This window comes from Salvelinus alpinus, chromosome 6, assembly GCF_045679555.1.
Source record: "Salvelinus alpinus chromosome 6, SLU_Salpinus.1, whole genome shotgun sequence".
NCBI lineage: Eukaryota > Metazoa > Chordata > Actinopteri > Salmoniformes > Salmonidae > Salvelinus > Salvelinus alpinus.
Genome location: NC_092091.1, coordinates 95,580,337 through 95,607,980, shown reverse-complemented (window position 1 = coordinate 95,607,980; position 27,644 = coordinate 95,580,337). Strand labels below are relative to the sequence as shown.

The following is a 27,644-nucleotide window of genomic DNA, read 5'->3' as shown; positions in this document are numbered from 1 at the left end:
GTGGTGTGGAGATCAGTGATGGTTAAGACTGTCTGTGGTGTGGAGATTAGTGATGGTTAAGACTGTCTGTGGTGTGGAGATCAGTGATGGTTAAGACTGTCTGTGGTGTGGAGATCAGTGATGGTTAAGACTGTCTGTGGTGTGGAGATCAGTGATGGTCAGGACTCTGTCTATCTGTGGTGTGGAGATCAGTGATGGTTAAGACTGTCTGTGGTGTGGAGATCAGTGATGGTTAAGACTGTCTGTGGTGTGGAGATCAGTGATGGTTAAGACTGTCTGTGGTGTGGAGATTAGTGATGGTTAAGACTGTCTGTGGTGTGGAGATCAGTGATGGTTAAGACTGTCTGTGGTGTGGAGATCAGTGATGGTTAAGACTGTCTGTGGTGTGGAGATTAGTGATGGTTAAGACTCTGTCTATCTGTGGTGTGGAGATCAGTGATGGTTAAGACTCTGTCTATCTGTGGTGTGGAGATCAGTGATGGTTAAGACTCTGTCTATCTGTGGTGTGGAGATCAGTGATGGTTAAGACTGTCTGTGGTGTGGAGATCAGTGATGGTTAAGACTGTCTGTGGTGTGGAGATCAGTGATGGTTAAGACTGTCTGTGGTGTGGAGATTAGTGATGGTTAAGACTGTCTGTGGTGTGGAGATCAGTGATGGTTAAGACTGTCTGTGGTGTGGAGATCAGTGATGGTTAAGACTGTCTGTGGTGTGGAGATCAGTGATGGTTAAGACTGTCTGTGGTGTGGAGATCAGTGATGGTTAAGACTGTCTGTGGTGTGGAGATCAGTGATGGTTAAGACTGTCTGTGGTGTGGAGATCAGTGATGGTTAAGACTATGTCTAATGCTGCTAATACTCAGTCTGCTAATAGAAGACTTCCTAATAAATACAAGATTCTCTCCAGACTTCCTAGTAAATACAAGATTCTCTACAGTCAAGATTCTCTACAGACTTCCTAGTAAATACAAGATTCTCTACAGACTTACTAGTAAATACAAGATTCTCTACAGTCAAGATTCTCTACAGACTTCCTAGTAAATACAAGATTCTCTGCAGCCAAGATTATCTACTGACTTCCTAGTAAATACAAAGTTCTCTACAGCCAAGATTCTCTACAGACTTCCTAGTAAATACAAGATTATCTACAGTTAAGATTCTCTACAGACTTCCTAGTAAATACAAGATTCTCTACAGACTTCTTAGTAAATTCGAGATTCTCTACAGCCAAGATTCTCTACAGACTTCCTAGTAAATACAATATTATATACAGTCAAGATTCTCTACAGACTTCCTAGTAAATACAAGATTCTCTACAGACTTCCTAGTAAATACAAGATTCTCTACAGACTTCCTAGTAAATACAAGATTCTCTACAGTCAAGATTCTCTACAGACTTCCTAGTAAATACAAGATTCTCTACAGACTTACTAGTAAATACAAGATTATCTATATACTTCCTAGTAAATAGAAGACTCTATAGTAAAAGCAACACTAACCACTAGCTCCTAGCCCCTAACCACTAGATCGTAACCCCTAACAACTAACTCCTAGCCGCTACCATGTAGAGCTGAAATAATGATCAGAAACAATACTCTACAGCCAAGATTATCTACAACCAAGATTATCTACAACCAACACTTCCCAGTAAATACAAGACTCTTCAGTAAATACAATACTTCCTACAGCCAAGACTCTCTATAGTCCTAGTAAATACAATACATCCTATTCAGTAAATACAACACTTCCTAGTCAGTTTATTTTACCGTTATTTTACCAGGTAAGTTGACTGAGAACACGTTCTCATTTGCAGCAACGACCTGGGGAATAGTTACAGGGGAGAGGAGGGGGATGAATGAGCCAATTATAAACTGGGGATTATTAGGTGACCGTGATGGTTGAGGGCCAGATTGGGAATTTAGCCAGGACACCGGGGTTAACACCCCTACTCTTACGATAAGTGCCATGGGATCTTTAATGACCTCAGAGAGTCAGGACACCCGTTTAACGTCCCATCCGAAAGACGGCACCCTACACAGAGCAGTGTCCCCAATCACTGCCCTGGGGCATTGGGATCTTTGTTTAGACCAGAGGAAAGAGTGCCTCCTACTGGCCCTCCAACATCACTTCCAGCAGCACCTGGTCTCCCATCCAGGGACTGACCAGGACCAACCCTGCTTAGCTTCAGAAGCAAGCCAGCAGTGGTATGCAGGGTGGTATGCTGCTGGCTCAGTAAATACAACACTTCCTAGTCAGTAAATACAACACTTCCTAGTCAGTAAATACAACACTTCCTAGTCAGTGAATACAACACTCCCTAGTCAGTAAATACAACACTTCCTAGTCAGTGAATACAACACTTCCTAGTCAGTAAATACAACACTTCCTAGTCAGTGAATACAACACTACCTAGTCAGTAAATACAACACTTCCTAGTCAGTGAATACAACACTTCCTAGTCAGTGAATACAAGACTTCCTAGTCAGTAAATACAACACTTCCTAGTCAGTGAATACAACACTTCCTAGTCAGTAAATACAACACTTCCTAGTCAGTGAATACAACACTTCCTAGTCAGTGAATACAACACTTCCTAGTCAGTGAATACAACACTTCCTAGTCAGTAAATACAACACTTCCTAGTCAGTGAATACAACATTTCCTAGTCAGTGAATACAAGACTTTCTAGTCAGTGAATAGATCAGTAAATAAAGACTGAAGAGCCAGTAATACGCTGGTTTAAGACGTACTGATATCAAAATCTCTGCCTTGACTATCAACAACGACTAACAGCGTGCCTCTAGCAACCACAGAAGAAGAAGACTCCGTACGACTAACAGCATGTCTCTAACAACCACAGAAGAAGAAGACTCCCAACGACTAACAACCACAGAAGAAGAAGACTCCCTATGACTAACAACCACAGAAGAAGAAGACTCCCTACGACTAACAACCACAGAAGAAGAAGACTCCCTACGACTAACAGCATGTCTCTAACAACCACAGAAGAAGAAGACTCCCTACGACTAACAACCACAGAAGAAGACTCCCTACGACTAACAACCACAGAAGAAGAAGACTCCCTACGACTAACAGCATGTCTCTAACAACCACAGAAGAAGACTCCCTACGACTAACAACCACAGAAGAAGACTCCCTACGACTAACAACCACAGAAGAAGAGACACCTGACTCTTTACTGCTGTATGAGGTGTAGTTACAGAATTCATGCGGTTGTTGTCAATGGGATTCTATAGTAAGGTTAAAGTTATGTAAACATAGTTAGATAAAGAGAGTTATATATGGACATCGGCCTGTAAAGACAGTTCTGCAGAAACAGACTATAAACTAGGAGAGATACATGTGGGACGGAGAAAGAGAGACGCACCGATGATTCTTCCTGTCTTCCCGTTTCTGATCGGGCAGCAGACCAGACTACCCGCGGGGGGGTCCTGATCGGCGCCGGACACGTTCAGTGTCTCCATGGAGACCAGCACCCGCAGGGCGTGGGTCAGGTCTATGTCCGAGAGGGTACAGTCTCTATGGAAACACAGAAATATAGTGATGTTACAGTCCCTATGGAAACACAGAAATATAGTGATGCTACAGTCTCTATGGAAACACAGAGATATAGTGATGCTACAGTCTCTATGGAAACACAGAAATATAGGGATGCTACAGTCTCTATGGAAACACAGAGATATAGTGATGCTACAGTCCCTATGGAAACACAGAAATATAGTGATGCTACAGTCCCTATGGAAACACAGAAATATAGTGATGCTACAGTCTCTATGGAAACACAGAAATATAGTGATGCTACAGTCTCTATGGAAACACAGAAATATAGTGATGCTACAGTCTCTATGGAAACGCAGAAATATAGTGATGCTACAGTCTCTATGGAAACACAGAAATATAGTGATGCTACAGTCTCTATGGAAACACAGAGATATAGTGATGCTACAGTCTCTATGGAAACACAGAAATATAGGGATGCTACAGTCTCTATGGAAACACAGAGATATAGTGATGCTACAGTCTCTATGGAAACACAGAAATATAGTGATGCTACAGTCCCTATGGAAACACAGAGATATAGTGATGCAACAGTCCCTATGGAAACACAGAAATATAGTGATGCTACAGTCTCTATGGAAACACAGAGATATAGTGATGCTACAGTCTCTATGGAAACACAGAAATATAGGGATGCAACAGTCTCTACGGAAACACAGAAATATAGTGATGCTACAGTCTCTATGGAAACACAGAAATATAGTGATGCTACAGTCTCTATGGAAACACAGAAATATAGTGATGCTACAGTCTCTATGGAAACACAGAAATATAGTGACGCTACAGTCTCTATGGAAACACAGAAATATAGGGATGCTACAGTCTCTATGGAAACACAGAGATATAGTGATGCTACAGTCTCTATGGAAACACAGAAATATAGTGATGCTACAGTCTCTATGGAAACACAGAGATATAGTGATGCTACAGTCTCTATGGAAACACAGAAATATAGTGATGCTACAGTCTCTATGGAAACACAGAAATATAGTGATGCTACAGTCTCTATGGAAACACAGAGATATAGTGATGCTACAGTCTCTATGGAAACACAGAAATATAGTGATGCTACAGTCTCTATGGAAACACAGAAATATAGTGATGCTACAGTCTCTATGGAAACACAGAAATATAGTGATGCAACAGTCTCTATGGAAACACAGAAATATAGGGATGCAACAGTCTCTATGGAAACACAGAAATATAGTGATGCTACAGTCTCTATGGAAACACAGAAATATAGTGACGCTACAGTCCCTATGGAAACACAGAGATATAGTGATGCTACAGTCTCTATGGAAACACAGAAATATAGTGATGCTACAGTCTCTATGGAAACACAGAAATATAGTGATGCAACAGTCTCTATGGAAACACAGAAATATAGGGATGCTCCAGTCTCTATGGAAACACAGAAATATAGTGACGCTACAGTCTCTATGGAAACACAGAAATATAGTGATGCTACAGTCTCTATGGAAACACAGAGATATAGTGATGCAACAGTCTCTATGGAAACACAGAAATATAGTGATGCTACAGTCTCTATGGAAACACAGAAATATAGTGATGCAACAGTCTCTATGGAAACACAGAAATATAGTGACGCTACAGTCTCTATGGAAACACAGAAATATAGTGATGCTACAGTCTCTATGGAAACACAGAGATATAGTGATGCAACAGTCTCTATGGAAACACAGAAATATAGTGACGCTACAGTCTCTATGGAAACACAGAAATATAGTGACGCTACAGTCTCTATGGAAACACAGAAATATACATTATTTACATTAACCATCAAAAACAGAAAAATGATCCACTGCTGATCAGTGCAAAGCCACCAGTCACAAATACGGTTGAGAAATTCAGGTAACTTTCCCCAAATTCCCAAGTTATCCAGAAGACTCGGTTGGAAGATTCCTGGAATCAGGAAGGAATAAGGAGCAAATTCAGGAATCCTCCAACCAGGATTTTTTGGGGGGAAAACCTGGAAATTTGGGGTCGTTACTGGTATTTTGCAACCTTTGTCCCAATTTAAATATATTTGTATTTTCTCCGATTATCTGCATGTTTTTAGTACACCAAGACAGTCCCATGTCAACTACATCAAAACAATAACAGCAGTTATCTCTTAAACACATGACTGTGGTCTATATAATGTATTTATAAACTGAAACAAAACACTGTTGATGTAATGACACAACAGAGACAGGAGAGGAAATGATGTAATGACACAACAGTGACAGGAGAGGTAATGATGTAATGACAGGAGAGGTAATGATGTAATGACACAACAGAGACAGGAGAGGTAATGATGTAATGACACAACAGAGACAGGAGAGGAAATGATGTAATGACACAACAGAGACAGGAGAGGTAATGATGTAATGACACAAAACAGAGACAGGAGAGGTAATGATGTAATGACACAACAGAGACAGGAGAGGTAATGATGTAATGACACAACAGAGACAGGAGAGGAAATGATGTAATGACACAACAGAGACAGGAGAGGTAATGATGTAATGACACAACAGAGACAGGAGAGGTAATGATGTAATGACACAACAGAGACAGGAGAGGTAATGATGTAATGACACAACAGAGACAGGAGAGGTAATGATGTAATGACACAACAGAGACAGGAGAGGTAATGATGTAATGACACAAAACAGAGACAGGAGAGGTAATGATGTAATGACACAACAGAGACAGGAGAGGTAATGATGTAATGACACAACAGAGACAGGAGAGGTAATGATGTAATGACACAACAGAGACAGGAGAGGAAATGATGTAATGACACAAAACAGAGACAGGAGAGGTAATGATGTAATGACACAAAACAGAGACAGGAGAGGTAATGATGTAATGACACAACAGAGACAGGAGAGGTAATGATGTAATGACACAAAACAGAGACAGGAGAGGTAATGATGTAATGACACAACAGAGACAGGAGAGGGAAACCCTTTTTAGAACCTTTGAAAGATCTGGAACTCTGACCCTTGTTCTTCTCCCTCCATATGGACCAGCCCAGAGAAGGAGTTCTAGAACACAACGGAACAATGGAACACGTCAACAAGGTTCTACGTTTATACAGTTCAGAACTTCCATAGACCATTAGTAACAACACACATGGGTGGGAATGGAAGAAAGTTACTCTGAGAACCCACTAAGGGAAAATGCAAGAATTAAAATAATAAAATGTTAAAATAATTACACTGGTTCCACCCCCAGATTCACAGCAATGTCCTGAAAACACAACACTAGCCTGGTAAATCCAGAATAAACACTACGTTCAATATCTTTTCGAACGACTTATCAGTCTGGCCTCCAGCCGATAAAAAGGGGTTTGGAATGAGACAGAAAACGGCTGGTCCAATCAGCGTCCGCTCAGAAACAATGGGAGTGTTTACGACCGAAACCAGACTGATAAGCGACGTTTAAAGAAATGGTAAAAAGCAGACATCATGCTAGATCCACCCAGCTAAAACAATACTGGAGTCAAATAAGAAGAAACAATACTGCAGTCAACTAAGAAGAAACAATACTGCAGTCAACTAAGAAGAAACAATACTGCAGTCAACTAAGAAGAAACAATACTGCAGTCAACTAAGAAGAAGAAACAATACTGCAGTCAACTAAGAAGAAGAAACAATACTGCAGTCAACTAAGAAGAAGAAACAATACTGCAGTCAACTAAGAAGAAGAAACAATACTGCAGTCAACTAAGAAGAAGAAACAATACTGCAGTCAACTAAGAAGAAACAATACTGCAGTCAACTAAGAAGAAACAATACTGCAGTCAACTAAGAAGAAACAATACTGCAGTCAAATAAGAAGAAACAATACTGCAGTCGACTGAGAAGAAACAATACTGCAGTCAACTAAGAAGAAACAATACTGCAGTCAACTAAGGAGAAACAATACTGCAGTCAACTAAGAAGAAACAATACTGCAGTCAACTAAGAAGAAACAATACTGCAGTCGACTAAGAAGAAACAATACTGCAGTCGACTAAGAAGAAACAATACTGCAGTCGACTAAGAAGAAACAATACTGCAGTCGACTGAGAAGAAACAATACTGCAGTCAACTAAGAAGAAGAAACAATACTGCAGTCAACTAAGAAGAAACAATACTGCAGTCAACTAAGAAGAAACAATACTGCAGTCAACTAAGAAGAAGAAACAATACTGCAGTCAAATAAGAAGAAACAATACTGCAGTCAACTAAGAAGAAGAAACAATACTGCAGTCAAATAAGAAGAAACAATACTGCAGTCAAATAAGAAGAAACAATAATGCAGTCAACTAAGAAGAAACAATACTGCAGTCAACTAAGAAGAAGAAACAATACTGCAGTCAAATAAGAAGAAACAATACTGCAGTCAACTAAGAAGAAGAAACAATACTGCAGTCAACTAAGAAGAAACAATACTGCAGTCAACTAAGGAGAAACAATACTGCAGTCGACTAAGAAGAAACAATACTGCAGTCAACTGAGAAGAAATAAAAGTTATGTCTTGTGTTTTATAATACAGAAAGTTATAGCTTGTGTTTTGTGTTTTATAATCCAGAAGGTTATGTTAGACTGCTGTACACCATATGTCCCACAAGTTATTATATTAAATCAAACCTTAGACTGCTATATGTCCCACAAGTTATTATATTAAATCAAACCTTAGACTGCTATATGTCCCACAAGTTATTATATTAAATCAAACCTTAGACTGCTATATGTCCCACAAGTTATTATATTAAATCAAACCTTAGACTGCTATATGTCCCACAAGTTATTATATTAAATCAAACCTTAGACTGCTATATGTCCCACAAGTTATTATATTAAATCAAACCTTAGACTGCTATATGTCCCACAAGTTATTATATTAAATCAAACCTTAGACTGCTATATGTCCCACAAGTTATTATGTTAAATCAAACCTTAGACTGCTATACCCCATATGTCCCACAAGTTATTATGTTGATTATATAAACCCATCTAATCATTATTTCAGACCTACATGGTAGGGATTAGGAGCTAGTGGTTAGGGGTTAGGAGGCATAGGGTTAGAGGGGGTTAGGGGCTAGGGCTTAGGAGCTAGGTGCTAGGGGTTAGGATCTAGGGGTTAGGTGCTAGGGGTTAGGAGCTAGGAGTTAACCTTTATTTTACTAGGCAAGTCAGTTAAGAACAAGTTCTTATTTTCAATGACAGCCTACCGGGGAACAGTAGGTTAACTACCTTGTTCAGGGGCAAAACGACAGATTTGTACCTTGTCAGCTCGGGGATTTGAACTTGCGACCTTTCGGTTACTAGTCCAACGCTCTAACCACTAGGCTACGCTGCCGGGTTACGAGCTAGGAGTTAGGAGCTAGAGGTTAGGAGCTAGGGGTTAGGAGCTAGGGTCACAGGGTTAGGGGTTAGTAGCTAGAGGATAGGAGCTAGGAGTTAGGAGCTAGGGGTTAGTGCTAGGGGTTAGGAGCTAGGGGTTAGGTGCTAGGGGTTAGGAGCTAGAGGTTAGGAGCTAGGGGTTAGGAGCTAGGGGTTAGTGCTAGGGGTTAGGAGCTAGGGGTTAGGAGCTAGGGGTTAGGAGCTAGGGGTTAGGAGCTAGGTTTTAGGAGCTAGGGGTTAGGAGCTAGGGGTTAGGAGCTAGGGGTTAGGAGCTAGGTTTTAGGAGCTAGGGGTTAGGGGTTAGGAGCTAGGGGTTAGGAGCTAGGGCTTAGGAGCTAGGGGTTAGGAGCTAGGGGTTAGGAGCTAGGGGTTAGGAGCTAGAGGTGAGGTGCTAGGGGTTAGGAGCTAGGGGTGAGGTGCTAGGGGTTAGGAGCTAGGGGTTAGGAGCTAGAGGTTAGGAGCTAGGGGTTAGGAGCTAGGGGTTAGGCTCTAGGGGTTAGGAGCTAGGGGTTAGGAGCTAGGGGTTAGGAGCTAGGGGTTAGGAGCTAGGGGCACAGGGTTAGGGGTCGGCAGAGTTCTCTTAGAATAGAAACAGTAATTTCTCTCAAACTGTCACTGTAATAGGGAGACTGTCTATCATAAAGAACAGGATATGACATCATGGTGGTGGTTACCCTGGGTCTGTCCCTGGCGATGAAAATGGTACAGTACTGAGCCCGTGAGACAGGCAGAATGGTGGCGGCCATCTTGCCCAGGAGATTCTCCATCGACTTCTGTTCCTCTGACAGCAGCCTGGCCAGGGTCAACAACACCTGAGAGACACACACACACACACACACACACACACACACACACACACACACACACACACACACACACACACACACACACACACACACACACACACACACACACACACACACACACACACACACACACACACACACACACACACACACACACACACACACGAAAAGATATAACACGATGGTCGATTGATTGATTGATTGATTGATTGATTGATTGATGATTGGTTGATGATTGATTGATGATTGATGATTGATTGATGATTGATTGATTGATTGATTGATTGATGATTGATTGATGATTGATTGATTGATTGATTGATGATTGGTTGATGATTGATTGATTGATGATTGATTGATTGATGATTGATTGATTGATGATTGATTGATTGATTGATTGATTGATTGATTGATTGATTGATTGATTGATTGATTAGCTACCTGGCAGCGGTTGGCTTCCTGTCTGGAACTCTCAAACAGCTGAACATTGTCCAGGACCAGCCCGAGCAGACCCATGTGACAGGCCAGGACCTATCACAGAGCAGATGCACACATTAACAGCCAATCACAGAGCAGATGCACACATTAACAGCCAATCACAGAGCAGATGCACACAACAGCCAATCACTGGTCAGAGTCACTCAACAACAGCCTATCCCTGGTCAGAGTCACTCAACAACAGCCTATCACTGGTCAGAGTCACTCAACAAAAGCCAATCACTGGTCAGAGTTACTTATCAACAGCCAATCACTGGATCACTTGCTACAACAAGCCAATCATACTAGAGGTTCACCCACTAACAGCCAATCATATTAGAGGTTCACCCACTAACAGCCAATCATACTAGAGGTTCACCCACTAACAGCCAATCATACTAGAGGTTCACCCACTAACAGCCAATCATACTAGAAGTTCACCCACTAACAGCCAATCATACTAGAGGTTCACCCACTAACAGCCAATCATACTAGAAGTTCACCCACTAACAGCCAATCATACTAGAGGTTCACCCACTAACAGCCAATTATGCTACAGTTCATACTATTGTTAAACAGCCAATAACAGACAACAGTCACTCACTCAAATGTCCACTCACCTCACAGACAGACAGACAGACAGACAGACAGACAGACAGACAGACAGACAGACAGACAGACAGACAGACAGACAGACAGACACAGACAGACAGACAGACAGACAGACAGACAGACAGACAGACAGACAGACAGACAGACAGACAGACAGACAGACAGACAGACAGACAGACAGACACCTTCTCATCCTGGTCTGTGAACAGAGAACCCTGGACATCATCACTGATCCTCTTGTTCAGTACCAGAGCTGCTCCTAGAACCTAGAGGAGGAGGAGGGAGAGAGGAGAGAGAGGAGGTGGGGAGGGGAGAGAGAGAGAGGGGGGAGAGAGGGGGAGAGAGAGAGATAAAACATTTTTTAGGGAGAATAGAGAGAGAGAAAAGAGGGAGATGGATAAACAATGAGGTAAATTTGAACTAGATTTGGAATGTCAGTTAACTTCCAGAATTGGAATTAGCCTGAACCTTGATGATATGATGCGTCCCAAATGGTCTGAGGGGAATAGGGTACACTACTTCTGTCTAGAATGGTCTGAGGAGAATAGGGTACACTACTTCTGTCTAGAATGGTCTGAGGAGAATAGGGTGCACTACTTCTGTCTAGAATGGTATGAGGGGAATAGGGTACACTACTTCTGTCTAGAATGGTATGAGGAGAATAGGGTGCACTACTTCTGTCTAGAATGGTCTGAGGAGAATAGGGTGCACTACTTCTGTCTAGAATGGTCTGAGGAGAATAGGGTGCACTACTTCTGTCTAGAATGGTCTGAGGGGAATAGGGTGCACTACTTCTGTCTAGAATGGTCTGAGGAGAATAGGGTATACTACTTCTGTCTAGAATGGTATGAGGAGAATAGGGTACACTACTTCTGTCTAGAATGGTCTGAGGAGAATAGGGTACACTACTTCTGTCTAGAATGGTCTGAGGAGAATAGGGTGCACTACTTCTGTCTAGAATGGTCTGAGGGGAATAGGGTGCACTACTTCTGTCTAGAATGGTATGAGGAGAATAGGGTGCACTACTTCTGTCTAGAATGGTCTGAGGGGAATAGGGTACACTACTTCTGTCTAGAATGGTCTGAGGGTATGAGGAGAATAGGGTACACTACTTCTGTCTAGAATGGTATGAGGAGAATAGGGTGCACTACTTCTGTCTAGAATGGTCTGAGGAGAATAGGGTGCACTACTTCTGTCTAGAATGGTCTGAGGAGAATAGGGTACACTACTTCTGTCTAGAATGGTCTGAGGAGAATAGGGTACACTACTTCTGTCTAGAATGGTCTGAGGGGAATAGGGTGCCATTTTGTAGGTCTCCATGCTGCCCACCTCCTGTCTGCTGTTCTTAATAGGGACACTCAGGACACTCTTGAGTTTGAACCCGGACGTCTGGTCCTCGTCTGTGATGAACCCGGGGTCCTGGAGGAGAGACACAACAAACGTATTCATTTTTTATTTTAACATTTATTTAGTAGATCGTCCACTCAGTAACATTTACCCCCCTCCTCCCCCCTCCTCAACCGACCACCCCCCCTCACCCCCGACTCTCCCCCCTCCTCCCCCCTCCTCCCCCCTCCACCTGAGGTAAACCACTGAGAGAGGAGACAGACAGACAAAAATAATGGTGTTCCAAAAAAGGTCCAGTTGCCAGGACCACAAATACAAATTCCATCTAGACACTGTTGCCCTAGAGCACACAAAAAACGATACGTATCTCGGCCTAAACATCAGCGCCACAGGTAACTTCCACAAAGCTGTGAACGATCTGAGAGACAAGGCAAGAAGGGCCTTCTATGTCATCAAAAGGAACATTAAACTCGACATACCAATTAGGATCTGGCTAAAAATACTTGAATCAGTTATAGAACCCATTGCCCTTTATGGTTGTGAGGTCTGGGGTCCGCTTACCAACCAAGAATTCACAAAATTGAGACTCTGCATGCAGAATTCAGCAAAAATATATTCTGTGTACAACGTAAAACACCAAATAATGCATGCAGAGCAGATTTAGGCCGATACCCGCCAATTATCAAAATCCAGAAAAGAGCTGTTAAATTCTACAACCACCTAAAAGGAAGTGATTCCCAAACCTTCCATAACAAAGCCATCACCTACAGAGAGATGAACCTGGAGAAGAGTCCCCTAAGCAAGCTGGTCCTGGGGCTCTGTTCACAAACACAAACAGACCCCACAGAGCCCCAGGACAACAGCACAATTAGACCCAACCAAATCATGAGAAAACCAAAAGATAATTACTTCACACATTGGAAAGAATTAACAAAAAAACAGAGCAAACTAGAATGTTATTTGTCCCTAAACAGAGAGTATACAGTGGCAGAATACCTGACCGACAAATAAAGCCCATTGAATTGAATTGAGAGAGAAGTAGACATTACTGTTTACCTCATAGACATCTCCTGTCATGTTCATGGGCATCCCTGTGGCAACTACATATCCCAGGATGCCCTTCACCAGCTCCAGGTGGGCATGGTTGCTGGAAGACTCTTCCCTCACGCAGCCGGGCGCCGTCAGGGAAACCACCTGGACCAATCCCCTACATCCATCCTGGTCCTGGAGGAACAACAGAAAGAATCATTCAATCAATCAATGTCAATCAACCAACTAATCAATGAATCTACCAATCAATCATCAAGCCACTCAACCAGCCAATAAATCAATCAATAAACCAGCCACTCAACCAGCCAATCAATCAACCAATCATCCAGCCACTCAACCAGCCAATCAATCAACCAATCATCAAGCCACTCAACCAGCCAATCAATCAACCAATCATCCAGCCACTCAACCAGCCAATCAATCAACCAATCATCAAGCCACTCAACCAGCCAATCAACCAGCCAATCAATCAATAAACCAGCCACTTAACCAGCCAATCAATCAATAAACCAGCCACTCAATCAGCCAATCAGTCAACCAATCATCAATCCAATCAACCAGCCAATCAATCAATCAACCAGCCACTCAACCAGCCAATCAATCAATCAATAAACCGGCCAATCAACCAACCAGCCAATCAATCAATCAGTCACCCAGCCATAACGAGCTAACAGCAGTAGTACCTGTCGGAGCAGAGACAGCGAGCAGCGCTCTGCCCACACCACCTCTATAGCATGTTGCAGGGCCCCCTGGCAGAGCTCCGCCACAGAGCCTATCCTCCCAGAGCCTCTGGCCAGTAGCTTCATCATCCAGTCACAGCCCTCACCTCGCCCACAGGGCTCACCTCGCCCACAAGGCTCACCTCGCCCACAGGGCTCACCTCGCCCACAAGGCTCACCTCGCCCACAGGATCTAGTCCTCCTCGGAGAGCGGGGTGAAGAGCGGGGTGAAGAGCGGGGTGAAGAACGGGGTGTGTGGGGACAGCGGAGGGAACGAGATGAAACGGGTGAGTGGGGGGAGCGAGGAGTACGGGGGGAGCAACTGCCCGCCTTCTCGAGTGTGAGGGGGTCACCCCACTGGGGGGTGGAGAGGGTGGAGGTCTGGTGAGGTGGGGGTTGGTGCAGGGAGGAGGGGATGGAGGGGGAGATCCACAGGGAGGGGCTGGACAGGGGGAAGGAGTCCCGGCCGCGGCCCAGGAGGAGCATGCTGGAGCTGGGGCCGGACGGAGACCTGCTGGGCCCTCTGGAGGTCTGAGGAGAGGGTAGCGTCTCCACGAACCAGCCTCCCACCATCTCCCTGACACACACACACACACACACACACAGTGTATCTTAATGCCAGCGCTACATAGCTGATTCCGCGTATCAACTCATCATCAAACCTTTCATTGGTGGAATCAGGTGTGTAGTGCTAGGGCAAAAAGACCAGGATGTAGAAAAACTAACCTATATAGAGAACTATTTAGACCAGGATGTAGAAACACTGCCCTATATAGTGCACTATTTTGACCAGGATGTAGAAACACTGTCCTATATAGAGAACTATTTAGACCAGGATGTAGAAACACTGCCCTATATAGAGCACTATTTTGACCAGGATGTAGAAACACTGCCCTATATAGTGCACTATTTTGACCAGGATGTAGAAACACTGCCCTATATAGAGCACTATTATGACCAGGATGTAGAAACACTGCCCTATATAGACCACTATTTTGACCAGGATGTAGAAACACTGCCCTATATAGTGCACTATTTTGACCAGGATGTAGAAACACTGCCCTATATAGAGCACTATTTTGACCAGGATGTAGAAACACTGCCCTATATAGACCACTATTTTGACCAGGATGTAGAAACACTGCCCTATATAGAGCACTATTTTGACCAGGATGTAGAAACACTGCCCTATATAGAGTACTATTTTGACCAGGATGTAGAAACACTGCCCTATATAGAGCACTATTTTGACCAGGATGTAGAAACACTGCCCTATATAGAGCACTATTGTGACCCGGATGTAGAAACACCGCCCTATATAGAGCGCTATTTTGACCAGGATGTAGAAACACTGCCCTATATAGAGCACTATTTTGACCGGGATTAAGAAACACTGCCCTATATAGAGCACTATTTTGACCAGGATGTAGAAACACTGCCCTATATAGAGCACTATTTTGCCCAGGATGTAGAAACACTGCCCTATATAGTGCACTATTGTGACCAGGATGTAGAAACACTGCCCTATATAGTGCACTATTTTGACCAGGATGTAGAAACACTTCCCTAAATAGTGCACGAAACACTGCCCTATATAGTGCGCTATTTTGACCAGGATGAAGAAACAGTACCCTATATAGTGCTCTATTTTGACCAGGATTTAGAAACACTGCCCTATATAGAGCACTATTTTGACAAGGATGTAGAAACACTGCCCTATATAGTGCACTATTTTGACCAGTATGTAGAAACACTGCCCTATATAGAGCACTATTTTGACCAGGGTGTAGAAACACTGCCCTATATAGAGCACAATTTTGTCCAGGATATAGAAACACTGCCCTATATAGAGCACTATTTTGACCAGGATGTAGAAACACTGCCCTATACAATACACTATTTAGACCAGGATGTAGAAACACTGCCCGATATAGTGCACTATTTTGACCAGGATGTAGAAACACTGCCCTATATAGAGCACTATTGTGACCAGGGTGTAGAAACACTGCCCTATATAGTGCACTATTTAGAAAAGGATGTAGAAACACTGCCCTATATAGTGCACTATTTAGACCAGGATGTAGAAACACTGCCCTATATAGTGCACTATCTTGACCAGGATGTAGAAACACTGCCCTATATAGTGCACTATCTTGACCAGGATGTAGAAACACTGCACTATACAGTGCACTATTTTGACCAGGATGTAGAAACAGTACCCTATATAGTGCACTATTTTGACCAGGATGTAGAAACACTGCCCCATATAGAGCACTATTTTGACCAGGATGTAGAAACACTGCCCTATATAGTGCACTATCTTGACCAGGACGTAGAAACACTGCCCTATATAGTGCACTATTTTGACCAGGATGAAGAAACACTGCCCCATAAAGAGCACTATTTTGACCAGGATGTAGAAACACTGCCCTATATAGAGCACTATTTTGCCCAGGATGTAGAAACACTGCCCTATATGGAGCACTATTTTGACCAGGATATAGAAACACTGCCCTATATAGTACACTATTTTGACCAGGATGTAGAAACACGGTCCTATATAGTGCACTATTGTGACCAGGATGTAGAAACACTGCCCTATATAGTGCACTATTTTGACCAGGATGTAGAAACACTGCCCTAAATAGTGCACGAAACACTGCCCTATATAGTGCACTATTTTGACCAGGATGAAGAAACAGTACCCTATATAGTGCACTATTTTGACCAGGATGTGGAAACACTGCCCTATATAGTGCACTATTGTGACCAGGATGTAGAAACACTGCCTTATATAGTGCACTATTTTGACCAGGATGTAGAAACACTTCCCTAAATAGTGCACGAAACACTGCCCTATATAGTGCGCTATTTTGACCAGGATGAAGAAACAGTACCCTATATAGTGCTCTATTTTGACCAGGATGTAGAAACACTGCCCTATATAGAGCACTATTTTGACCAGGATGAAGAAACACTGCCCTATATAGTGCACTATTTTGACCAGTATGTAGAAACACTGCCCTATATAGTGCACTATTTTGACCAGGGTGTAGAAACACTGCCCTATATAGAGCACAATTTTGTCCAGGATATAGAAACACTGCCCTATATAGTGCACTATCTTGACCAGGATGTAGAAACACTGCCCTATATAGTGCACTATCTTGACCAGGATGTAGAAACACTGCACTATACAGTGCACTATTTTGACCAGGATGTAGAAACAGTACCCTATATAGTGCACTATTTTGACCAGGATGTAGAAACACTGCCCCATATAGAGCACTATTTTGACCAGGATGTAGAAACACTGCCCTATATAGTGCACTATCTTGACCAGGACGTAGAAACACTGCCCTATATAGTGCACTATTTTGACCAGGATGAAGAAACACTGCCCCATAAAGAGCACTATTTTGACCAGGATGTAGAAACACTGCCCTATATAGAGCACTATTTTGCCCAGGATGTAGAAACACTGCCCTATATGGAGCACTATTTTGACCAGGATGTAGAAACACTGCCCTATATAGTACACTATTTTGACCAGGATGTAGAAACACGGTCCTATATAGTGCACTATTGTGACCAGGATGTAGAAACACTGCCCTATATAGTGCACTATTTTGACCAGGATGTAGAAACACTGCCCTAAATAGTGCACGAAACACTGCCCTATATAGTACACTATTTTGACCAGGATGAAGAAACAGTACCCTATATAGTGCACTATTTTGACCAGGATGTAGAAACACTGCCCTATATAGTGCACTAAACACTGCCCTATATTGTGCACTATTTTGACCAGGATGTGGAAACACTGCCCTATATAGAGCACTATTTTGACCAGGATGTAGAAACACTGCCCTATATAGTGCACTATTTTGACCAGGATGTAGAAACACTGCCCTATATAGAGCACTATTGTGACCGGGATGTAGAAACACTGCCCTATATAGAGCACTATTTTGACCAGGATGTAGAAACACTGCCCTATATAGTGCACTATTTAGACCAGGATGTAGAAACACTGCCCTATATAGTGCACTATTTTGACCAGGATGTAGAAACACTGCCCTATATAGTGCACTATTTTGACCAGGATGAAGAAACACTGCCCTATATAGTGCACTATTTTGACCAGGATGTAGAAACACTGCCCTATATAGAGCACTATTTTGACCAGGATGTAGAAACACTGCCCTATATAGTGCACTATTTTGACCAGGATGTAGAAACACTGCCCTATATAGAGCACTATTTAGACCAGGATGTAGAAACACTGCCCTATATAGAGCACTATTGTGACCAGGATGTAGAAACACTGCCCTATATAGTGCACTATTTTGACCAGGATGTAGAAACACTGTCCTATATAGTGCACTATTGTGACCAGGATGTAGAAACACTGCCCTATATAGAGCACTATTTAGACCAGGATATAGAAACACTGCCCTATATAGTGCACTATTTTGACCAGGATGTAGAAACACAGCCCTATATAGAGCACTATTTTGACCAGGATGAAGAAACACTGTCCTATATAGTGCACTATTGTGACCAGGATGTAGAAACACTGCCCTATATAGTGCACTATTTTGACCAGGATGTAGAAACACTGCCCTATATAGAGCACTATTTTGACCAGGATGTAGAAACACTGCCCTATATAGTGCACTATTTTGGCCAGGATGAAGAAACACTGCCCTATATAGTGCACTATTGTGACCAGGATGTAGAAACACTGACCTATATAGAGCACTATTGTGACCGGGATGTAGAAACACAGCCCTATATAGAGCACTATTTTGACCAGGATGAAGAAACACTGTCCTATATAGTGCACTATTGTGACCAGGATGTAGAAACACTGCCCTATATAGTGCACTATTTTGACCAGGATGTAGAAACACTGCCCTATATAGAGCACTATTTTGACCAGGATGTAGAAACACTGCCCTATATAGTGCACTATTTTGGCCAGGATGAAGAAACACTGCCCTATATAGTGCACTATTGTGACCAGGATGTAGAAACACTGACCTATATAGAGCACTATTGTGACCGGGATGTAGAAACACTGCCCTATATAGAGCACTATTTTGACCAGGATGTAGAAACTCTGCCCTATATAGAGCACTATTGTAACCAGGATGTAGAAACACTGCCCTATATAGTGTACTATCTTGACCAGGATGTAGAAACACTGCCCTATATAGTGCACTATTGTGACCAGGATGTGGAAACACTGCCCTATATAGAGCACTACTTTGACCAGGATGAAGAAACACTGCCCTATATAGAGCACTATTTTGACCAGGATGTAGAAACACTGCCCTATATAGAGCACTATTTTGACCAGGATGAAGAAACACTGCCCTATATAGAGCACTATTTTGACGAAGACCAGGATGTAGAAACACTGCCCTATATAGAGCACTATTTTGACGAAGACCAGGATGTAGAAACACTGCCCTATATAGAGCACTATTTTGACGAAGACCAGGATGTAGAAACACTGCCCTATATAGAGCACTATTTTGGCCAGGATGAAGAAACACTGCCCTATATAGTGCACTATTGTGACCAGGATGTAGAAACACTGACCTATATAGAGCACTATTGTGACCGGGATGTAGAAACACTGCCCTATATAGAGCACTATTTTGACCAGGATGTAGAAACTCTGCCCTATATAGAGCACTATTGTAACCAGGATGTAGAAACACTGCCCTATATAGTGTACTATCTTGACCAGGATGTAGAAACACTGCCCTATATAGTGCACTATTGTGACCAGGATGTGGAAACACTGCCCTATATAGAGCACTACTTTGACCAGGATGAAGAAACACTGCCCTATATAGAGCACTATTTTGACCAGGATGTAGAAACACTGCCCTATATAGAGCACTATTTTGACCAGGATGTAGAAACACTGCCCTATATAGAGCACTATTTTGACGAAGACCAGGATGAAGAAACACTGCCCTATATAGAGCACTATTTTGACGAAGACCAGGATGTAGAAACACTGCCCTATATAGAGCACTATTTTGACGAAGACCAGGATGTAGAAACACTGCCCTATATAGAGCACTATTTTGACCAGGATGTAGAAACACTGCCCTATATAGAGCACTATTGTGACCAGGATGTAGAAACACGGTCCTATATAGAGCACTATTTTGACCAGGATGTAGAAACACTGCCCTATATAGAGCACTATTTTGACCAGGATGTAGAAACACGGTCCTATATAGAGCACTATTTTGACCAGGATGTAGAAACACTGCCCTATATAGAGCACTATTTTGACCAGGATGTAGAAACACTGCCCTATATAGAGCACTATTTTGACCAGGATGTAGAAACACTGCCCTATATAGAGCACTATTTTGACGAAGACCAGGATGAAGAAACACTGCCCTATATAGAGCACTATTTTGACGAAGACCAGGATGTAGAAACACTGCCCTATATAGAGCACTATTTTGACGAAGACCAGGATGTAGAAACACTGCCCTATATAGAGCACTATTTTGACCAGGATGTAGAAACACTGCCCTATATAGAGCACTATTGTGACCAGGATGTAGAAACACGGTCCTATATAGAGCACTATTTTGACCAGGATGTAGAAACACTGCCCTATATAGAGCACTATTGTGACCAGGATGTAGAAACACGGTCCTATATAGAGCACTATTTTGACCAGGATGTAGAAACACTGCCCTATATAGAGCACTATTGTGACCAGGATGTAGAAACACTGCCCTATATAGAGCACTATTTTGACGAAGACCATGATGAAGAAACACACTTTCTACATCTCGTTCTTACCTGGATGAGTGATCATCCAGCCAATCCTCCACCCTGTTGCTGTCCACTCCACTCCCAAACCCCCACCGATGAGTCTTTGTCCGACGGCTCCACAGCGGCGAGAAAAACCAACCGGCGCTGGTCACCACAGGTTGTTCCCTTCCGCCCGGGCAGGGAGAGTCAGAAGGAGAGGAAGGGTCGGGAGTCACTCCATCCGAGGCCATCTGCTCCTGCAGCGGTTCGGACTGGAGGCAGGGCATACCGTCCGACAAGTAGCTTTGAAACAGGTCCCTTAAACTCAGTTTGAGCGACGGGAGGCCACCTCCGTTATTAATAACAGACCCATTCAGAAGCAGAGACTGAGAAGACGAGGAGCAGGATATCTTTAGGCTATAGAGCACTCTCACGATTAGAAAGAGAGAGAGAGAGAGAGAGAACGAGAGAGAGAGAACGAGAGAGAAAGAGAGAGAGAGAGAGAGAGAGAGAGAGAGAGAGAGAGAGAGAGAGAGAGAGAGAGAGAGAGAGAGAGAGAGAGAGAGAGAGAGAGATAGGGAGAGAGAGAGAGACAGAGAGAGAGAGAGAGAGAGAGAGACAGAGAGAGAGAGAGAGAGAGAAAGGGAGAGAGACAGAGACAGTCACCGCTTTCAGAGCTCACCCGTTATCCTATCAGCTGTTAGAGAAACCCAGAGGGAGATATATTTAGGTTCACCTAATCCTTGAGGTCTTGATCTAATGCCGCGAGCTGGCATCACCCCGGTGTTTTATTTGGTAGGAACATTCAAGGAACGGATTAGCGTCCGATTTGGAGCTGGGACTATTAAGGACACTGAAGTCCCAGGGAATCCCTCCCCCCTCCCTCTCTCCCCTTCTCTCCATGCTGGTCCTCCCCTCCCTCCCTCCCTCTCTCCATACAGTCAGACACCTCCCCACGCTGGTCCTCCTCTCCTTCCTTCCTTCCTTCCCTCCCCACTCTGGTCCTCCTCTCCTCCCCACTCTGGTCCTCCTCTCCTCCCTTCCCTCCCTCCCCACTCTGGTCCTCCTCTCCTCCCCACGCTGGTCCTCCTCTCCTTCCTTCCTTCCTTCCCTCCCCACTCTGGTCCTCCTCTCCTCCCCACTCTGGTCCTCCTCTCCTCCCTTCCCTCCCTCCCCACTCTGGTCCTCCTCTCCTCCCCACGCTGGTCCTCCTCTCCTCCCCACGCTGGTCCTCCTCTCCTCCCCACGCTGGTCCTCCTCTCCTCCCCACGCTGGTCCTCCTCTCCTCCCCACGCTGGTCCTCCTCTCCTCCCCACGCTCCCTCCCTCCCCACGCTGGTCCTCCTCTCCTCCCCACGCTGGTCCTCCTCTCCTCCCCACGCTGGTCCTCCTCTCCTCCCCACGCTGGTCCTCCTCTCCTCCCCACGCTCCCTCCCTCCCCACGCTGGTCCTCCTCTCCTCCCCACGCTGGTCCTCCTCTCCTCCCCTCCCTCCCTCCCCACGCTGGTCCTCCTCTCCTCCCCACGCTGGTCCTCCTCTCCTCCCCACGCTGGTCCTCCTCTCCTCCCCTCCCTCCCCACGCTGGTCCTCCTCTCCTCCCCACGCTGGTCCTCCTCTCCTCCCCACGCTGGTCCTCCTCTCCTCCCCACACTGGTCCTCCTCTCCTCCCCACGCTGGTCCTCCTCTCCTCCCCACGCTGGTCCTCCTCTCCTCCCCACTCTGGTCCTCCTCTCCTCCCTTCCCTCCCTCCCCACGCTGGTCCTCCTCTCCTCCCCACGCTGGTCCTCCTCTCCTCCTCTCCTCCCCACTCTGGTCCTCCTCTCCTCCCTTCCCTCCCTCCCCACGCTGGTCCTCCTCTCCTCCCCACGCTGGTCCTCCTCTCCTCCTCTCCTCCCCACTCTGGTCCTCCTCTCCTCCTCTCCTCTCCTCCCTACTCTGGTCCTCCTCTCCTCCCCACGCTGGTCCTCCTCTCCTCCTCTCCTCCCCACGCTGGTCCTCCTCTCCTCCCCACGCTGGTCCTCCTCTCCTCCCCACTCTGGTCTTCCTCCCCTCCCCACTCTGGTCCTCCTCTCCTCCCCACGCTGGTCCTCCTCTCCTCCCCACTCTGGTCCTCCTCTCCTCCCCACGCTGGTCCTCCTCTCCTCCCCACTCTGGTCCTCCTCCCCTCCCCACTCTGGTCCTCCTCTCCTCCCCACGCTGGTCCTCCTCTCCTCCCCACGCTGGTCCTCCTCCCCTCCCTCTCTCCATACAGTCAGACACCTCCCCACTCTAAACCCTAACCATAAACCTTACCTAACCCATACCTAACCCTAACCCTTAACTAACCCTTACCTTAACCCTTAACATTAACCCTTAACTAACCCTAACCCTTAACTCTTACCTTAACATTAACTCTTAACTAACCCTAACCCTTAACTCTTACCTTAACATTAACCCTTAACTAACCCTAACCCTTAACTCTTACCTTAACATTAACTCTTAACTAACCCTAACCCTTAACTCTTACCTTAACATTAACCCTTAACTAACCCTAACCCTTAACTCTTACCTTAACATTAACTCTTAACTAACCCTAACCCTTAACTCTTACCTTAACATTAACCCTTAACTAACCCTAACCCTTAACTCTTACCTTAACATTAACCATAACTAACCCTAACCCTTAACTAACCCTTACCTTAACCCTTAACATTAACCCTTAACTAACCCTAACCCTTAACTCTTACCTTAACATTAACCATAACTAACCCTAACCATTAACTAACCCTTACCTAACCCTTAACATTAACCATAACCCTTAACTAACCCTAACCATTAACTAACCCTTACCTAACCCTTAACCTAACATTAACCATAGCCCTATATAACCCTAACCCTTAACCTAACATTAACCATAGCCCTATATAACCCTCCCAGATAGCACGTACCGCACCATATTTCAGCCACGTGGCTAATAGAAAACCTCCAGCCTTATTGTATGTCTCCCTCAAATATCAATATGCCTTGCATACTGTTGTTCATGCTAGTTATCATTGTTTTGGTTTGCAATGGACCCCGTAGTTCCACTCTCCGTACCTCCGATACCCCCTTTGTCCCACCCCCCACACATGCGGTGACCTCACCCATTGAGACCAGCATGTCCAGAGATATAACCTCTCTTATCATCACCCAGTGCCTGGGCTTGCCTCCGCTGTACCCACGCCCCACCATACCCCTGTCTGCACATTATGCCCAGAATCTATTCTACCACGCCCATAAATCTGCTCCTTTTATTCTTTGTCCCCAACGCTCTAGGCGACCAGTTTTGATAGCCTTTAGCCGCACCCTCATCCTACTACTCCTCTGTTCCTCGGGTGATGTGGAGGTAAACCCAGGCCCTGCATGTCCCCAGTCACCCTCATTTGTTGACTTCTGTGATCGAAAAAGCCTTGGCCTCATGCATGTCAACATCAGAAGCCTCCTCCCTAAGTTTGCCTTACTCACCGCTTTAGCACACTCTGCCAACCCTGATGTCCTTGCCGTGTCCGAATCCTGGCTTAGGAAGGCCACCAAAAATTCTGAGATTTCCATACCCAACTATAACACTTTCCGTCAAGATAGAACTGCCAAAGGGGGAGGAGTTGCAATCTACTGCAGAGATAGCCTGCAAAGTTCTGTCATACTTTCCAGGTCTATGCCCAAACAGTTCGAACTTCTAATTTTAAAAATTAATCTCTCCAGAAATAAGTCTCTCACTGTTGCCGCCTGCTACCGACCCCCCTCAGCTCCCAGCTGTGCCCTGGACACCATCTGTGAATTGATCGCTCCCCATCTAGCTTCAGAGTTTGTTCTGTTAGGTGACCTAAACTGGGATATGCTTAACACCCCGGCAGTCCTACAATCCAAGCTTGATGCCCTCAATCTCACACAAATCATCAAGGAACCCACCAGGTACAACCCTAAATCCGTAAACATGGGCACCCTAATAGACATTATCCTGACCAACCTGCCCTCCAAATACACCTCTGCTGTCTTCAATCAAGATCTCAGTGATCACTGCCTCATTGCCTGTATCCGCCACGGGTCCGCGGTCAAACGACCACCCCTCATCACTGTCAAACGCTCCCTAAAACACTTCTGCGAGCAGGCCTTTCTAATCGACCTGGCCCGGGTACCCTGGAAGGATATCGACCTCATCCCGTCAGTTGAGGATGCCTGCTCATTCTTTAAATGTTACTTCCTCACCATATTAGACAAGCATGCTCCGTTCAAAAAATGCAGAACCAAGAACAGATATAGCCCTTGGTTCACTCCAGACCTGACTGCCCTCGACCAGCACAAAAACATCCTGTGGCGAACTGCAATAGCATCGAAGAGCCCCCGCGATATGCAACTGTTCAGGGAAGTCAGGAACCAATACACGCAGTCAGTCAGGAAAGCAAAGGCCAGCTTTTTCAAGCAGAAATTTGCATCCTGTAGCTCTAACTCCAAAAAGTTCTGGGATACTGTAAAGTCCATGGAGAACAAGAGCACCTCCTCCCAGCTGCCCACTGCACTGAGGCTAGGTAACACGGTCACCACCGATAAATCCGTGATAATCGAAGACTTCAACAAGCATTTCTCAATGGCTGGCCATGCCTTCCTCCTGGCGACACCAACCTTGGCCAACAGCCCCGCCCCCTCCGCTGCTACTCGCCCAAGCCTCCCCAGCTTCTCCTTTACCCAAATCCAGATAGCAGATGTTCTGAAAGAGCTGGAAAACCTGGACCCATACAAATCAGCTGGGCTTGACAATCTGGACCCCCTATTTCTGAAACTGTCCCCCGCCATTGTCGCACCCCCTATCACCAGCCTGTTCAACCTCTCCTTCGTATCATCTGAGATCCCCAAGGATTGGAAAGCTGCCGCGGTCATCCCCCTCTTCAAAGGGGGAGACACCCTGGACCCAAACTGTTACAGACCTATATCCATCCTGCCCTGCCTATCTAAGGTCTTCGAAAGCCAAGTCAACAAACAGATCACTGACCATCTCGAATCCCACCGTACCTTCTCCGCTGTGCAATCCGGTTTCCGAGCCGGTCATGGGTGCACCTCAGCCACGCTCAAGGTACTAAACGATATCATAACCGCCATCGATAAAAGACATTACTGTGCAGCCGTCTTCATCGACCTGGCCAAGGCTTTCGACTCTGTCAATCACCATATTCTTATCGGCAGACTCAGTAGCCTCGGTTTTTCTAATGACTGCCTTGCCTGGTTCACCAACTACTTTGCAGACAGAGTTCAGTGTGTCAAATCGGAGGGCGTGTTGTCCGGTCCTCTGGCAGTCTCTATGGGGGTACCACAGGGTTCAATTCTCGGGCCGACTCTTTTCTCTGTATACATCAATGATGTTGCTCTTGCTGCGGGCGATTCCCTGATCCACCTCTACGCAGACGACACCATTCTATATACTTCCGGCCCTTCCTTGGACACTGTACTATCTAACCTCCAAACGAGCTTCAATGTCATACAACACTCCTTCCGTGGCCTCCAACTGCTCTTAAACGCTAGTAAAACCAAACCAAATGCATGCTTTTCAACCGTTCGCTGCCTGCACCCGCACGCCCGACTAGCATCACCACCCTGGACGGTTCCGACCTAGAATATGTGGACATCTATAAGTACCTAGGTGTCTGGCTAGACTGCAAACTCTCCTTCCAGACTCATATCAAACATCTCCAATCCAAAATCAAAGCAAGAATCGGCTTTCTATTCCGCAACAAAGCCTCCTTCACTCACGCCGCCAAACTTACCCTAGTAAAACTGACTATCCTACCGATCCTCGACTTCGGCGATGTCATCTACAAAATAGCTTCCAATACTCTACTCAGCAAACTGGATGCAGTTTATCACAGTGCCATTCGTTTTGTTACTAAAGCACCTTATACGACCCACCACTGCGACCTGTATGCCCTAGTCGGCTGGCCCTCGCTACATGTTCGTCGTCAGACCCACTGGCTCCAGGTCATCTACAAGGCTATGCTAGGTAAAGTGCCGCCTTATCTCAGTTCACTGGTCACGATGGCTACACCCACCCGCAACACGCGCTCCAGCAGGTGTATCTCACTGATCATCCCTAAAGCCAAAACCTCATTTGGACGCCTTTCCTTCCAGTTCTCTGCTGCCTGCGACTGGAACGAATTGCAAAAATCTCTGAAGTTGGAGACTTTTATCTCCCTCAACAACTTTAAAAATCTGCTATCCGAGCAGCTAACCGATCGCTGCACCTGTACATAGTCCATCTGTAAACTACCCACCCAATTTACCTACCTCACCCCCCATACTGCTTTTATTTATTTACTTTTCTGCTCTTTTGCACACCAGTATCTCTTCTTGCACATGATCATCTGATGATTTATCACTCCAGTGTTAATCTGCTAAATTGTAATTATTCGATTTATTGCCTACCTCATGCCTATTGCACACATTGTATATAGATTCTCTTTTTTGTTTTTCTACCATGTTATTGACTTGTTTATTGTTTACTCCATGTGTAACTCTGTGTTGTCTGTTCACACTGCTATGCTTTATCTTGGCCAGGTCGCAGTTGCAAATGAGAACTTGTTCTCAACTAGCCTACCTGGTTAAATAAAGGGCTCTGGAGTCTGATGACAAGGCCCAATGGCAAAAACAGGTTCACAAATGGGTCACATTTAAAAAAAAAAAAAATGTAACTGTTTATTAATTTAACGGTGCATTTGACAATGGATCAATGACTCTTTTTTTTGACACATTAGTAAACAGCTATGGTTAAAATTGTGAGATAGTCATTGGTGCTTGCCAAATTGTAAGCATATTTTTTTAAATACATTTTTTATTAAAACTTTATTCAACTAGGCA

The 27,644-nt window shown here is 44.7% G+C and overlaps 1 protein-coding gene across 1 annotated transcript in view; it reads right to left on the bottom strand.

The window, feature by feature from the left end:
* The window catches only part of LOC139577902 (cGMP-specific 3',5'-cyclic phosphodiesterase-like), a 52,616-nt gene extending 31,451 nt beyond the window's left edge, over positions 1-21,165 (bottom strand). The window contains exons 1-10 of the mRNA XM_071405031.1: positions 20,833-21,165; positions 14,166-14,563; positions 13,951-14,111; positions 13,274-13,441; positions 12,200-12,289; positions 11,056-11,136; positions 10,223-10,312; positions 9,650-9,787; positions 6,562-6,629; positions 3,386-3,537 (exon numbers count right to left, since the gene is read on the bottom strand). Coding sequence (XP_071261132.1) covers positions 3,386-3,537; positions 6,562-6,629; positions 9,650-9,787; positions 10,223-10,312; positions 11,056-11,136; positions 12,200-12,289; positions 13,274-13,441; positions 13,951-14,111; positions 14,166-14,563; positions 20,833-21,071 — 1,585 coding nt within the window. The 5' untranslated portion in view covers positions 21,072-21,165. The remainder of the gene's footprint in view (positions 1-3,385; positions 3,538-6,561; positions 6,630-9,649; positions 9,788-10,222; positions 10,313-11,055; positions 11,137-12,199; positions 12,290-13,273; positions 13,442-13,950; positions 14,112-14,165; positions 14,564-20,832) is intronic.
* Positions 21,166-27,644: the final 6,479 nt, after the last annotated feature.